This window comes from Hylobates moloch, unplaced genomic scaffold (genome assembly GCF_009828535.3).
Source record: "Hylobates moloch isolate HMO894 unplaced genomic scaffold, HMol_V3 SCAFFOLD_6, whole genome shotgun sequence".
Lineage (NCBI taxonomy): Eukaryota > Metazoa > Chordata > Mammalia > Primates > Hylobatidae > Hylobates > Hylobates moloch.
Genome location: NW_026652281.1, coordinates 79171159 through 79186343, shown reverse-complemented (window position 1 = coordinate 79186343; position 15185 = coordinate 79171159). Strand labels below are relative to the sequence as shown.

The window sequence follows — 15185 nt, the reverse complement described above, 5'->3', positions numbered from 1 at the left end:
ACTGCAACCTCCGCCCGCCCCCTTCCCCACAGGGTTCAAGCAATTCTCTTGCCTCAGCCTCCCCAGTAGCTGGGTTCACAAGCATGTGCCACCACACCCACCTAATTTTGTATTTTTAGTAGAGACGGGGTTTCACCATGTTGCCTCGGCTGATCTTGAACTCCTGACTTCAAGTGATCCGCCTGCCTCGGCCTCCCAAAGTGCTGGTATTACAGGTGTGAGCCACAGCGCTCAGCCATTCTTTCTACTTTTTTTGTGCCCATTAACCATCCTCACTTCTCCTTCACCCTCCGTAGCCTCTGGGACCCATCCTTCTATTCTCTATGTCCATGAGTTTAATTTTTAGCTCCCATAAATAAGTGAGAACATGTGAAGTTTGTCTTTCTGTGCCTGGCTTATTTTACTAAACGTAATAACCTCCAGTTCCACCCATGTTTTTGCAAATGACAGGATCTCATTCTTTTTTCTGGCTGCACAGGACTCCATCGTGTGTGTGTACCGCATTCTCTTCATACGTGTGTCTGCTGGACACTGAGGTTGCTTCCAAGTCTTGGCTATTGTGAACAGTGCTGCAAGAAACATGGGAGTGGAAAAATCCCTTCGATATACCCGTTTCCTTTCTTCTGGGTATACATTTAGGAGTGGAATTGCTGGATCGTATGGTAGCTCTTTTTTGAGGAATCTCCAAACTGTTCTCCATAGTGATCGTACTAATTTACATTCCCAACAAATGTGTACAAGGATTCCCTTTTCTCTGTATCCTCGCCAGTATTTGTTTTTGCCTGTCTTTGGAATAAAAGCCATTTTAACTGGGATGAGATGATATCTCATTGTAGTTTTGATTTGTGTCTAGTGGCTTCTAACTGGAATCTGGCTATAGTTAATTGCATTGAGTTTGGGGAGGTGAGTATCAGACCAGCTCCCCTTGCCAGATGAGGAAACTGAGGCTCACATTTACCTGGCAGTCATTGCCTCTGCCCAGCCCTGTGGTCACAGGAGTTCGGGGTCCTCCTGTCTGGCTGTAAACCAGTAGCAAAGGCCTGCGGGGAGGAGGGGGAGTGGCGTGTTCTTGCCACTTTGCCAGGGTGCACAGAATACAGGCTATCAGCTGAGCCCTGTACTTGCTGTGTTACCCGGGGCAGGCTGTCTCACCACTCTGAGCCTAGACTTCCTCTCATGTAAGATAAGGATAATATTCCTTGCCTTATCGGGCATTGTGAAGAGTCAAGACAACAGATGTCAACATCACTTTTTTTTTTTTTGAGATGGAATTTCACTCTTGTTGCCCAAGCTGGAGTGTGGTGGCACGATCTTGGCTCACTGCAACCTCTGCCTCATGGGTTCATGCGATTCTCCTGCCTCAGCCTCCTGAGTAGCTGGGATTACAGGCGCACACCACCACACATAGCTAGTTTTTGTATTTTTAGTAGAGACAGGGTTTTGCCATGTTGGCCAGGCTGGTCTCAAACTCCTGACCTCAGGTGATCCACCTACCTCGGCCTCCAAAGTGCTGGGATTACAGGCGTGAGCCCCCACGCCCAGTTTTGAACATAATTTTTAACAATTGTGCTGTCAGTTACTATTCCCACCACACAGTGGCCATGAAGGGGACAGCTGCTGTTTTCTGCCTTTCCCCTTTTCTGGCACCAGTATCCTGATTTTCCTCTTGGAAAATATCCCTTCCTAACCATGTGCTTAACGTAGGGTTGACCCCACCCAACCTTTGTCTCCAGGACAAGTGCACAACCCTAGATGGGCCAGCGAGTCTCTATCTGGGGTCGTGGCTGAAGAGTTAGCCTTGGAGAGTGCTCGCTCTTTGCTGAAGTTGCTGAGAGAATTCTGAAAATGACAGGAAGGAGAAGGGGAGAAGGAGGAGGAAGCAGAGGAGGAAGAAGCACCAGTCACTATTCAGGGATTCACGACCTGTAGGGCACTGTTCTAGGCACCCTGACCACCTAGTGAGACAGGTGCTGACACTATCCCCATTCTATATAGAAAGAAACTGAAGCTCTGAGGTGGCTGAGCTGCTTGGGTGAGTGATGAGCCAGGATTCATCCCCAAACCTTTTAAATCTAGCACCTGAGCTTCCCCCACCATGCCATCTGGCCTCTATACTGTAAGCCTAATGCTGCTGGTAGCCATCTTGCCACCTGGTGGAGAACAGACCTGCCACTGAAGAAAGCAGAGTCAAGAGGGACTAAGTCAGAGCACCTAGATCCATCCATGCCTGATGTCCACCCCTGAACTTTTCAGCTAAGTGAGGCAACAAATTCTCTTCTTTGGCAGAAGCTGGTTTAAGAAAGGTTTCTATCACTTAAACAGAAGCTGACAGACATGGCCTGTGGACACTACTAAAGCTGAAGTCACAGAAGTATTGGCTCTTGTCAGACTTGGGGGACCACAGAGGAAATACGGGCTCAGAGAGGGGAAAGCAAGTGTGTCCATGGTCAGTGACAGCAGCCAGGACTGGAGCCCACATGGCCTGGCACTTTCATGACCTGTGTCTTGCTCCTCCAAAAGTGTCCCCAGAGTAAGTGACAGTTTTCATGGGGTGTTTTTATCCTGCAGACATACCTTTCCTGAGTAACTTGCAGGAATCTCCTCTTAGCACCATTCTCTCTTCTAACCATATTCCATACAGTGACTTCTGGGGGTGGAGGGAGGAGGTAAAGGGAGCTATCTTAAAGGCTATTTCATGCCTAAGATCTGAGGATAGAGAAAACTTTAATGGTGCTCTGTTGAAGGGCGCATTGTTTATCCAAAACAGACTCAGGAAAGGGAAGCTGTCAACATTATCTCTGTCTGGTCACAAATTGCAGCTCTCTGATGGGTTTTTCCTAGAGTTTAATCTTGTGCTGGAAGCTAAGCTGATACCAGGAAGGTTTTAGACATGTCAATCTCCTTCCTGGCATTTTATCAGAAATTGATTCTCTTTGCTTTTTGGGGCTGGAGTCTTGGCCCTGTTGTTGTTAAACTTGGGTGTTGGTGTACCCATCTCCTGCAGTGCCCAGCCTAACTGCAGAGGTCCCAGGACAGGCTGGGGACTCAGATACAAAGGAATTCCAACAGGGAGGGATTATGCACCATTCTTCCATCATACCAAAGGGGCCCAATCTGTGTCCTGCTCTTTCTCAGCAAGACTTCTCCACCTGTGACTTTCAAGGGATTAGTTTTGTAAATAGGATATTTTGCCCTGCCAGTCCTAAATTATAATTGTTGACATTTATTGAGCTCTGAGTATGTGCCAGGTTCTGTCCTAAGCACTTGATATGTATGAATTCACTGAATCCTTGCCACAGTCCTGTGAAATGCAGGTTTTATATCATCCCCATCTTATAGAGGGGGAAGTCGAATCACGAAAAGGTAAGTCACTTGCCTGCGTGGTAGAGCTAGCCTAGGAATCCAGGCTGTTTGGTTCCAGGGTTCACAGGCTCAATTCCTCTGCTGCACTGCTTCTAATCCTGCCCTGTGTCTTATTTGCCCTGCATAAATCAGAAGTTGTCAATGTTAATGGGGCCCCTCTCTTCAAGTTCTCAAAGCTGCAGAGAGACCAAGACCTCAAGAGGCAGAAAGACTGACAATAATTTCACAAGTGGGAATACATTTGGCAGTTGAATCTAAAATAGATTTTGTTCTTCTCTGCCCAGAAATATGAACTAAAAGGTTTCATTCCGGTAAAAGTGCAGAGTTGGAATGTCAGCTGTCATACCAGGCTCTTTGTAATGCAACACCACCAACTTGCCTTTTCTTTTGTTTTCTTCCTTTAAAAAAACTTTTTTTTAAACAAAGCAATTGAGATCTGTAAATATGGACGGGGCAATAAGACTGAAGTTGCAAGAACATGGAGAACTAAATGGAGAAAAGGGAAGGAAGTATCTGCAGTTTGCGCACGAGTGGAGTCTGAAACTCACAGAAAAGTCACCTATCTTACTGGTGCCTGTAATCAGCCAAGACAAATCTTATGAGCTCAGGGCTGCAAGAGATGGCTTGCAGAAATCGAGGTGCTGCAATTCGCAATTGCAACGTGGAACCAACCAAAATGCCCACCAATCAATGAGTAGATAAAGAAACTGTGGTATGTATATATGATGGAATACTACTCAGCCATAAAAAGGAATGAATTAATGGCATTCGCAGCACCATGGATAGAACTGGAGACTATTATTCTAAATGAAGTAACTCAGGAATGGAAAACCAAACATTGTGTGTTTTCACTGACAAGTGGGAGCTAAGCTATGAGGATGCAAAGGCATAAGAATGACACAGTGGACTTTGGGGACTCGGGGGGAAAGGGTGGGAAGGGGGTGAGGGATAAAAGACTACAAATTAGGTGTAGTGTATACTGCTTGGGTGATGGGTGCACCAAATCTCACACATCACCACTAAAGAACTTACTCATGTAACCAAATACCACCTGTTCCCCAAAAACCTATGGGAAAACAAAAAAAATCAAGGTGCTAGATATGCCTCCAAGTCCTTCTCAAGTAAACATCCCTCCTCTCACTCCCACAAGACAAGTGAACTAGGGAACTATAGGAGTGGCCACTGAATGGCTCCATTGTGGGAACCTCAGTCAAGGACAGCCACACTTGAATCTGGCCAGCTTGCTACGAGATAACCTGGAACAACAACAACAACAAAAGCTCTATCCCTTTCATGCACTGTTAAAAGATTAATTGGAAACATCAATTTAAATAGAGCACACACCCTTTGATCCATTAGTTCTACTTTTAAGCATTTAACCTTTGGCTATTCCTATGTGCACAGGGATGTCTGCTCCAGAATATTCTTTAAAGTATTCTTACAGTAGCAAAAGACTATTAATAGACTAGCTATTCATTAATCAGGAATTAGTAATACATTTATGCAATTATTTAGAACCAAAACCTGATCTGAAGTGACATAAAATTTATAGCCTTTATTTACCCACTTAGTATAAATATTCATATTTTGCTGTACACACACATTTTATATATATACATATATAGGTTTTAGAGATGGGGCTTCACTATATTGCCCAACCTGGACTCAAACTCCTGGGGTCAAGTAAGCCACCCACCTCAGCCTCCCAAGTAGCTGGTGGGATAAAAAGCACGAGCCACCTCAATGAGCTCTGTACATATATTAATGTATTTGATTATAGAGTGCTTTTCCAGGTCCTCCTAGGATGGTATAACTTTTTAAGTATATAAAAAATGAAATATATTTGGCCTTAAATGTTTCAAGTAAAGAATTACATTCCTGTAAATCCACAATGGAGTACTAGGCAGCCACGAAAACAGTGAGGTCTGTCCATACGACCTGCTGAGGAATGCTCTCCAAGACATGTTGTTAAACGAAAAAAAAAAATCAAGAAGAAAACAATGTGTATTGCATGAGGGGGATGGATGGGTGGGTAAAGGAGACAAAGCATATGTTCTGCATAGCTGCATACCTGTAGAATATTTCTGGAAGGACACATAATAAATTGATTATAGTTGCTGCCTCTTGGGAAGGCAACTGAAGGCTGGTGTCAGGAATATTGTATTCCCTGAATACTCTTGAGTATTGATTAGCCAGGCCAGATTCTCTCACTGGCCTGTGGCCTGGGCTTATAGAGGAGGAAGAGCTAATAGGAGGATCAAGACAGCAACAAGGACCAGGCTAGGTGGTTCATGCCCATAATCCCAGAATTTTGGGAGGCCGAGAGGGGAGGACTGCTTGAGCCCAGGAGTTCAAGATTAACCTGGGCAACACGGCAAAACCCCGTTTCTACAAAAGATACAATTAGCTGGGTCTGGTGGTGCACACCTGTGGTCTCCACTACTCAAGAGGCTGAGGTGGGAGGATCACTTGAACTTGGGAGGCAGAGGTTGCAGTAAGCTGATACAGCGCCACTGCACTCCAATCTCGGTGACACAGCGAGACCCTGTCTCAAACAAAAAACAAAAAAGGTGGCACATATACACCATGGAATACTATGCAGCCATAAAAAATGATGAGTTCGTGTCCTTTGTAGGGACATGGATGAAACTGGAAAACATCGTTCTCAGTAAACTATCGCAAGGACAAAAAACCAAACACCGCATGTTCTCACTCATAGGTGGGAATTGAACAATGAGAACTCATGGACACAGGAAGGGGAACATCACATTCCGGGTACTGTTGTGGGGTGGGGGGTGGGGGGGGGCGGCGACAGCATTAGGAGATATACCTAATGCTAAATGACGAGCTAATGGGTGCAGGAAATCAACATGGCACATGGATACTTGTGACATGTACCTAAAACCTAAAAAATATAATAAAAAAAAAAAAAAAAAAAGATAGCAACAAGATAAAGAGACCAGAGACCAGAGAGGAACGGGAAAAATGAAGGAAGCCTCTAGCCTTGCACCAGGAGTCTCTGTTACTAGCAGGAAGGGGTGGGTGTGGGTGTGTGTGTGTGTGTGTGCGCATGTGCACGCATGCAAAGGGAAGGCTTAACATTTTCTACTTAGGTGAGTTCAATGACTTTTGCAATCCTTGCAAAGTCAGTTCAGCAGATGAGTGTGCTGTCAAGAGCATTTTTTGGCATCTCCAATCAACTGCAAAAACGGCTGTTCGTTATCACGGGAGGCTCTCAGAGTGGTTAAGAATGAGGGCCCTGGGGTTAGCCTGCCTGGGGCCCAGGTGCCTGGGGACACACAGCCAGGAAGCAGGAAGGCTGGAATCAGCCTCAAGTCTGGCTGGAGTGAGGGAGGCTCCTTCTGTAGGAAGTGTAATTAATTGTGCTGCCTTCTCCTTGTGAATCTCTCTGTTAAATCCTAGACACTTTAAGTTATATGACAACTAACATCTATGGAACACTTATTGTGTGCCCAGCACCGTGCTAGGTATGTTAATACATGACTGTATTAACTCTCTCCAAAGTGGACATTATCAAACAAGGTGAGAGGGCTCAAGAGACTTGTCCAAGGTCACACAGCTGGGACTTGAGGCAGAGCTGCTTGGCCTCAGGATCTGAACTGCAGCCCTCACAGCAAACTGGAGGTATTAATTCACAGAGTCACCAGTGGCCTCAGTGGCTCTGAGCAGTAAGGGGACATGTCCCCAGCGCCATGCTCATGAGCCCCACAGTGCCCTGGGCACCAGTGTGGATGCTGTAGGGATGAACTGGAAGATGAATAAATATTTCTTCCTCCTCTGTGATCTCCTTTTTTCTAACACTGCATGATAAATTTACTTCCTAATGATTTTTAAGTAAACTACAATGACCACAATTTCAAAATCATTAATAATTCATGTCCAAGGGCCATAAACACTATATAATTTCCACAGGCAGGAACCATGAATACTTGTTAGAAACGAGGCTGAGAATATTTTTACCAGCTGAACTGAAATTATCTACTGACTTCAAGCCAACCATCAAAGCTAGATTTTTCAGAAATGACTGTAGCCTGGCCGGGCACAGTGACTCACGCCTGTAATCCCAGCACTTTGGAAGACCGAGGCGGGCAGATCCCTTGAGGGCAGGAGTTTGAGGCCAGACTGGCTAACATGATGAAACCCCATCTCTACTAGAAATACAAAAATTAGTCAGGCATGGTGGGTCGCACCCGTAATCTCACCTACTCAGGAAGCTGAGGCAGAAGGATCGCTTGAACCTGGGAGGTGGAGGATGCAGTGAACTGAGGTCGTGTCACTGCACTCCAACCTGGGTGACAGATTAAGACTATGTCTCAAAAAACAAAGAAATGACCGTAACCTTTCCAATGCCTCAGTTCAGGCCACCTCTCCCAGGAAGTCTTTCCCTCCTCTGGCACTCCCTGGAGCTTTATTTGGGGCTCATCTATAATGTTTATCATTCTCTTCTTTGGTTTTGCCTCTTGGTATCTGTGACAGCGGTGGAGAACTGAGGTGCCTTCGGGACCAGGGAGGCCAGGCACAGGTTACAAAGAAGCACCTGGGTCGACAGCCAGAGCTATTTATTTTGTTTTCTTTTTTTGAGATAGAGTCTCACTCTGTCGCCTCGGCTGGGGTGCAGTGATGTGATCTTGGCTCACTGCAGCCTCTACCTCCTGGGGTCAAGAGATTCTCCTGCCTCGGCCTCCTGAGTTGCTGGTACTACAGGCATGTACCACCACGCCTGGCTAATTTTTGTATGACACAGTCTACTTAATCCATGGAAAGAGCTGGTTCTCATCCATAGCTGCACATTGGAACCACTTGGGGGATTAAAAAATTCTGATGCCCAGGTTGCACACCCAGATATTTTCACCTAACTGGTTAGGAAAGAGGCCTGGACATTGGGTTAGTTATGTAAGTATGAATGAATGAATGAATAAATGTATGAATGAATGAATTGCACCAGGCCCTGTGCTAAGTGCTTTATGCCAGTGGTTCTCAAACTGCTACACATTATAATCACCTGGGAACTTCTATTTTATTTATTAAAAAAAAATTTTTTTTTGAGACAGGGTTTTACTTTGTTGTCCAGGTTGGAATGCAGTGGTGTGAGCATAGCTTATTGCAGCCTTGAACTCCTGGGCTCAAGTGATACTCCCACCTCAGCCTCCAGGGTAGCTGAGATTACAGGCACAAGACACTACACCTGATTTTTATTATTTCATTTCATTTCATCATTTCATTTCATTTCATTTCATTTATTTCATTTCATTTATTTCATTTCATTTCATTTCATTTCATTTCATTTCATTTCATTTCATTGAGACAAGTCTCACTCTGTCACCCAGGCTGAAGTGCAGTGGCCCGATCTCGGCTCACTGTAACCTCCACTTTCTGAGTTCAAGTGATTCTCCTGCTTCAGCCTCCCGAGTAGCTGGGATTACAGGCACCCGCCACCACGTCAGGCTAATTTTTGTATTTTTAGTAGAGATAGGGTTTCACCATGTTGGCCAGGCTGGTCTCGAACTCCTGACCTCAGGTGATCTGCCCACCACAGCCTCCCAAAGTGCTGGGATTACAGGCGTGAGCCACCATGCCCAGCCTCACATCTGCTTAATTTTTTTATTTTTTTTTGTAGAGAAAGGGTCTGTCTTACGTTGCCCAGGCTGGTCTTGAAGTCCTGGGCTCAAGCAATCTTCCCGCCTCAGTCTCCCAAAGTGCTGGGATTACAAGTGTGAGCCACCACACCCAGCTACCTGGGAGCTTTCAAATATCCAGATGTTGCTAAGTACCGTGGTTGGCAATGTTTAAATGTGGATTTAACCATTTTAAATGTGGATTTAAACATTTAAAAAAATCCACAACTTTTAAATGTGGACACCTACTTTTTAAAAATTATAACAGGGTACGAGCTAGATACAACACATCTTTGGGCTGAATTTGGCCTGGCGAGTTCATTGACAACAGCCACACCCTCCCTTTGTCATGGTGGCTTAAGATCCCTCAAAGAAGTACCCGATCCCAACCCAGGGTGGAAACTACGTGTTCACCCTCCAGGGAGTGCGCTGGCCACACCATCTCACCACCCTGAGAAATACAACATTTGTTCTAACCAGCTCTGGGAAAGAGACAGCTGGTCTTCTCCTTGCCTTTCATGGTGACATAGTTTGATCTACACCTGGCATCCTGGGTAAGGCACAGAGGGCTGGGAAGTCAGGAGAGAGGGCATGGGATACAGAAAGAAGAGGTGGGTGGAAAAGGCCTGTTATAATCTGTCAGATGAGAGTCCTGGCAGCTTGCTGTTTTTTGTTGTGGTTGTTTTGTTTTGTTTTGTTTTTTAATAATTGTTTTTTAGTAGAGGTGGAGTTTTACCATGTTGCCCAGGCTGGTCTTGAACTCCTGGACTCAAGTAATCCACCCACCTTGGCCTTCTAAAATGCTGGGATTATAGGCAGGAGCCACTGCGCCAAGCCTTTATTTATTTATTTATTTTTTAAAATAATTGTTTGGGGTTGGTTTTTTGTTTTGTTTTTCTAACCGAACAAAAGCTCTGTTAAGAGAGTTAGCACTCTCCTTTTTTCAAAAGGCCTGAAACCAAGTGAAATATCTTTCCAGGTTAAGCCTGGGTATTGTGATAAACAGTCTCACTCTCTGTTTCTCATTACAAGCACTTCCCAGAAGAGAAATGATCTGAAATGCTCTCGGGCGATGGGCACAATGGGAGTGGCTGGGAAAGCAGCAATTAGGGGAGTCCCATTGCTAGAGAGAGACAGAGAGAGAAGGGACGAGTATCTCAACCAGTTCCCCCCCGCCCCCCGCTCCATGGTTTCCCAGTTAATTTCTTAATGTGCATAAATAGGATGCTGCTATTCTGTGACCAAAGGCCAGGGGACGGGTTTAAGGTTTCTTTCCTGGCTTGCGGGCTGGTCTTCACCCCGGGTCAGTTAACTGAGGGAGGCCTGCAGGTCTGGGCTCACTTCCATCCCTGCTCCTCTACCTCAGGTTCTCTGGAAGGATGTTGTGGGAAGACAGGCACTTGCTTCTGCCTCCAGAGAAAGAGTCCTTACCAGAAGGAGTGGGAAAATCCACCCTGGCTTTGCCCCTAGACGCCTACTTGGACGACACTTAGATCTCTTTAGCAGCATCGAAGTTCCTAAGGCTTCGTCCAGCCCTCATCCCAGGTGGGCTGATTGAAAGAAAAAGAAAACGCAAACTGGCTGTTCTGGTTACAGCTGATGAAGGAAACAACAGGAGAAGGTGAAGGTCATGTAACTCACACGACGCTGAGTGCAGTCCAGCCCCAGCTTACTCCTCAGAGCTGGCCGGGACAGCCCAGAGATGGAAGGAGAAAGACCAGGTCTTCTTGCCATTTTTGAGGCCCTGGACTCAGCTGAGCCTGACAAATGCCCTTTCATTATAGGAATGATGACACTTTACAATCAAGTGTCAGTAGATATGTCTGGATGAATTTCTGGATCGGTCAATGTTTCTGATGAGCCACACAATTTATCTCCCCTGCACTTCTGCCCCATCTCCACTAAATAAGACTCAATTTTATATTCTTAAAAGGGCCCTGGAGTAACCTCTGGCTCCTTGCTACCACTTCCCACTTGCTTTAGGCACCATGATCTTGCAACCTTCCTTATTCATGTCTCTCTGACTTTGATTGTACTGATTCCTTGGCCTGGAAAACTCCTAGTCATCCTTCAAGAAGCAGCCTGCATATCACCTTTTCTGCAATGGCTTTCTTGATATTGCTGGAAGAGTCAGGTGACTGGGTTCTGTATGAAAATCTCACTTTCTCTGTCCTTCTATGATGGCACTTCTCACACTGTATTGTAATGATTGTGCTGTAGCTCTCTTCCAACTAGACAGTGCATACCCTGAGATCAAGGACTGTGTTTCACTTAACCTCTAGTCCTGGTCCCCCTGGTGCCGGGCACAGAGTAGGTGGGCTCAGAGGCGGGGAGGGGGGAAGGTGGAGGATTTCAAGAATGGCCACAATATTTTGTAGCTCTTCCCATCAAGAGGTGAGCTCTATTTCCCCACCCCTTGAATCTGGGACCTTATGACCTGCTTTCAAGAACAGAAAGTGGGGCCAGGTGTGGTGACTCACGCCTGTAATCCCAGCACTTTGGGAGACTGAGGCGGGCAGATCACCTGAGGTCGGGAGTTCAAGACCAGCCTGGCCAGCATGGTGAAACCCCGTCTCTACTAAAAATACAAAAATTAGCTGGGCTTGGTGGCAGGTGCCTGTAATTCCAGCTACTTGGGAAGCTAAGGCAGGAGAATTGCTTGAACTCGGGAGGCGGAGGTTGCAGTGAGCTGAGATCATGCCATTGCACTCCAGCCTGGGCAACAGAGCGTGACTCGACTCAAAAAAAAAAAAAAAAAAAAAAAAGAATAGAAAGTGGTAGAAGCGACAGTGTGTGACCTGTAAGCCTAGGACTCAAGAAGTCCTGCACTCTTGAGCCCTTGAAGCACCATGTAAAAAACCTGCCTAGCTTGCTGGCAGATGAGAAGTATGTATCCCATCAAGAGGCGAGGTGTGGAGGAGAACTGAGGCACCCTGACACTCAGCTACCCCCCAGTCGACACAGCCATGAACTGCAGAAGCATGAGTGAGCCCCATGAGGAGACTGGTCCAACAGCAGAACTGCCCAGATAAGCCCTAACTGCTAACCCACCAAATCCAGAACTAAATATATGGTTGTTGTTTTAAGCCACTAAACTCTGGGATGATTTGTTACACAGACAAAGCTAACTGATACACTCAGTTAGAGATGATTATTACAAGTGACACTGGGTTGGTAAGTCTAGTTGCTCACTATCATTTGCTCCAGGATTCAAGCTTGGGACCCCGAGAGAAAAGAGTAGATTTAGGAACACTTATTCACCACCCTGCTCCCTCAGGTCCTTTCAAATAGAGTTGCCTCCCATCAGCCCTCACGACGGACACATTTACCTCTTTTTTCTCTCGTGAGCAGGACCGGCTTCTCTCAGCCTTTCGCGGAGTCTGACCTGTCGCAGTTCAAAAGTAGAACCAAGATTAAGGCTGTTTTAGAACAGCTAGTTTATCATCACAAAAGCTTTTTATTTGCAAACTGAATAGACGGGACCAATCATAATCAAATGATTTTAAGAAAATGCAGCCTATTATTATAATGGGAAAATGGCACACTTTTGAAATAGACCAACGGCAAGGAAAATGGTAATTCACACACTTACGTTATTTGACTATAATGAACAAAGCTCCAGCCTTTAATCTGGAACATTATCTGTACTCTGAAAGGGCTGAGGGACTGTAGTTTTCCCCTTTGAATTACATTTTTATTAAATTGTTTGGAATTACATAAATGCCTTCCACAAGAATGCCTTCCTCTGTGCACACACACATAACCTTTGATGACAGCATACCAATGTGCTGCACCAAACCCCCAAATCCACCACATAGGCGACAGTGCAGATGTGAATTAGTGGTAATCACCTGCATTTCACATAATAGGCAATTTCAGAGAGAATTGTTGCTTTTCTGGGAGAGCTAGAAGACTAACATTTGAAGGTATGCATAAATTCAACAGAGTGACATCATAATGTTTAAATATGCTGTTTCAAATGTAGTTTTCACAGCTTTTATGGAAGTGTCCATTATAAAAGAATGCCTTGATGCAAAATTAATGGATTGCTTTGGTTTGAAAATATAAAACAAGAGTCACTGCATTATTGTCAGTGTATCTCCTAAACTGCCCAACTTCACTCCCCAGTGGCTATTTGTGAAAATGCCACAACCAGTGTCCCCTTAGGTAAGAGCACTCAGAAGACAGAAGCAAAAAATGCTTAGTGACAGCCTAGCAAGAGGAAAGCAATGGGGACTCAGTCTCAGAGAAAAGACACATGTCTTTGGACATGGTCACTTCTAGCGAGTCTGCATGTGAGTGAGGGGTGGGGGAGGGGTCACGGCTGGTGATAAAGCTCAAGGGATGATGCTTTTGCCAAGAAAGTGTGAATAAAGGGAAGAGCCAAGGCCTAGGATGAACCGCTGGCCACGGCCAGACTCTAGGGCCAATGTGTAAAAGGATTTCGAAATGAGGCCACTGGAGAATTTACAGGAGGGCGTGGATCATACAGTATCATGGTATGGGAGACATCTTTTGGTTTATCTGGTCAGCTCATAATGATACCCTAAACTGCCCTCCTCTCTCTTCCTCTCCCCTCCATCCACCCAGCAGGGCCTCTGGGCAGCCATGATTATACATAATCCCATGCCCTGAACCTCAGTATGCTGTGCTATGGATGGACCCCTGACCCAACTGCAGCCAATCAGAATCCCAGTCTCAGGAATTTGGAATTGGTTCTGAGAGACAGAGAAGAGGGAGACACAGGGCAGGGCTATCTCCGTGTGTGAGCTGTCATGCTGAGTTACCACCAGCCACAAGCCTTGGGGTAGACTAACAGAGGCCAGGATTCCTGGATAGAATGAACTAATCTGAAACTGGCTACATGCCTGCCTTTGTCTTCATTGTGTGTGTGTGTGTGTGTGTGTGTGTGTGTGTGTGTGTGTTTTCTTTTTTGCCTTAAGACAAAGAACCTAGGATTTAAGGATGAAAAAGAGACCAGCATAACGTACCACTGTAATACAGGGTATTCTTTAAAAAAAAAAAAAAATTTTTTTTACAGAGATGGGCATTTTGCCATGTTGTCCAGGCTGGTCTCAATTTCCTGGGCTCATGTGATCCACCCCACTTGGCCTCCCAAAGTGCTGGGATTACAGGCATAAGCCACCACACCCAGCCCAGTGTGGGATGTTGATAGTTGGGGAGATGTATGTGGGGACAGGGGTATATGGGAGCTCTCTGTAATTTCTGCTCAATTTTGCTGAATGCTCTAAAAAACAGTTTATTAGTTAGGGGACATACACACACACACACACACACACACACACACACACACACACCCCAGGATTTAGGTATCAAGAGATTTGATTGTTAGGCCAATTTTATCAGGATCTCCTGAGGCTTGCTGCTCTGGGATAGGAGCTAGAATGAGCAGCTCCCAGAAACCCTTGACCACAGGGCTCTGGCTGTCAGTCTAAGGATGCCGAGTGAGCCCTAAGGCTGGCCAGGGACAATGACATGCCAGGTAGTCAGGCCTCATCATGCAGAGCGAGGGGACTGTCCCTGAGCTGCTAGGCACAAAGCGGGTTGGGGTCTGGGCCACTGACAGACTGGGGTGTCCTGGCAGCAGGAGTAGTGCAGAGGCCAGTGAGATGCCAGCAGGGCCCCACAGGGCCCAGGGCAAGAACAGGCAGCAGGAGGGAGCAGAGCTCCTCCAGGGTGAGCACGGCAGATCCCAGCACCTGGCTGAGGCCCTTGCTTTGCTGGCCACACAGCCTCCTGGGGATCTAGTCCCGAGGGACAAGTGACAGCTATGGGACCTTGGATAAGTCATTAGGTCTCTTTGGGCCATAGTTTTTTTTTTTTTTTTCTTTAAGAGTTAGGCTGAATCATCTTTATGGTTGCTTTTCATCTCTAAAATTATGTTATACTAATAAAGAACAGTTTAAAAAATTAAGGTGGACCATAAAAACAAAACATTAATGTGGCCAGGCGCGGTGGCTCATGCCTGTAATCCTAACACTTAGGGAGGTCGAGGCGGGTGGATCACCTGAGGTCAGGACTTCAAGACCAGCCTGGTCAACATGGTGAAACCCCATATCTACTAAAAATACAAAAATTAGCTGGGCGTGGTGGCACATGCTTGTAATTCCAGCTACTCCAGAGGCAGAGGCACAAGATTCACCTGAACCTGGGAGGCAGAGGTTG

General features: G+C 45.9%; 1 protein-coding gene across 1 annotated transcript in view; it reads right to left on the bottom strand.

The window, feature by feature from the left end:
- The window catches only part of KATNIP (katanin interacting protein), a 238319-nt gene that overhangs the window by 200560 nt on the left and 22574 nt on the right, over positions 1-15185 (bottom strand). The window contains exon 3 of the mRNA XM_058440369.1: positions 12329-12384. Within this exon, the coding sequence (XP_058296352.1) occupies positions 12329-12384 (56 nt within the window). The remainder of the gene's footprint in view (positions 1-12328; positions 12385-15185) is intronic.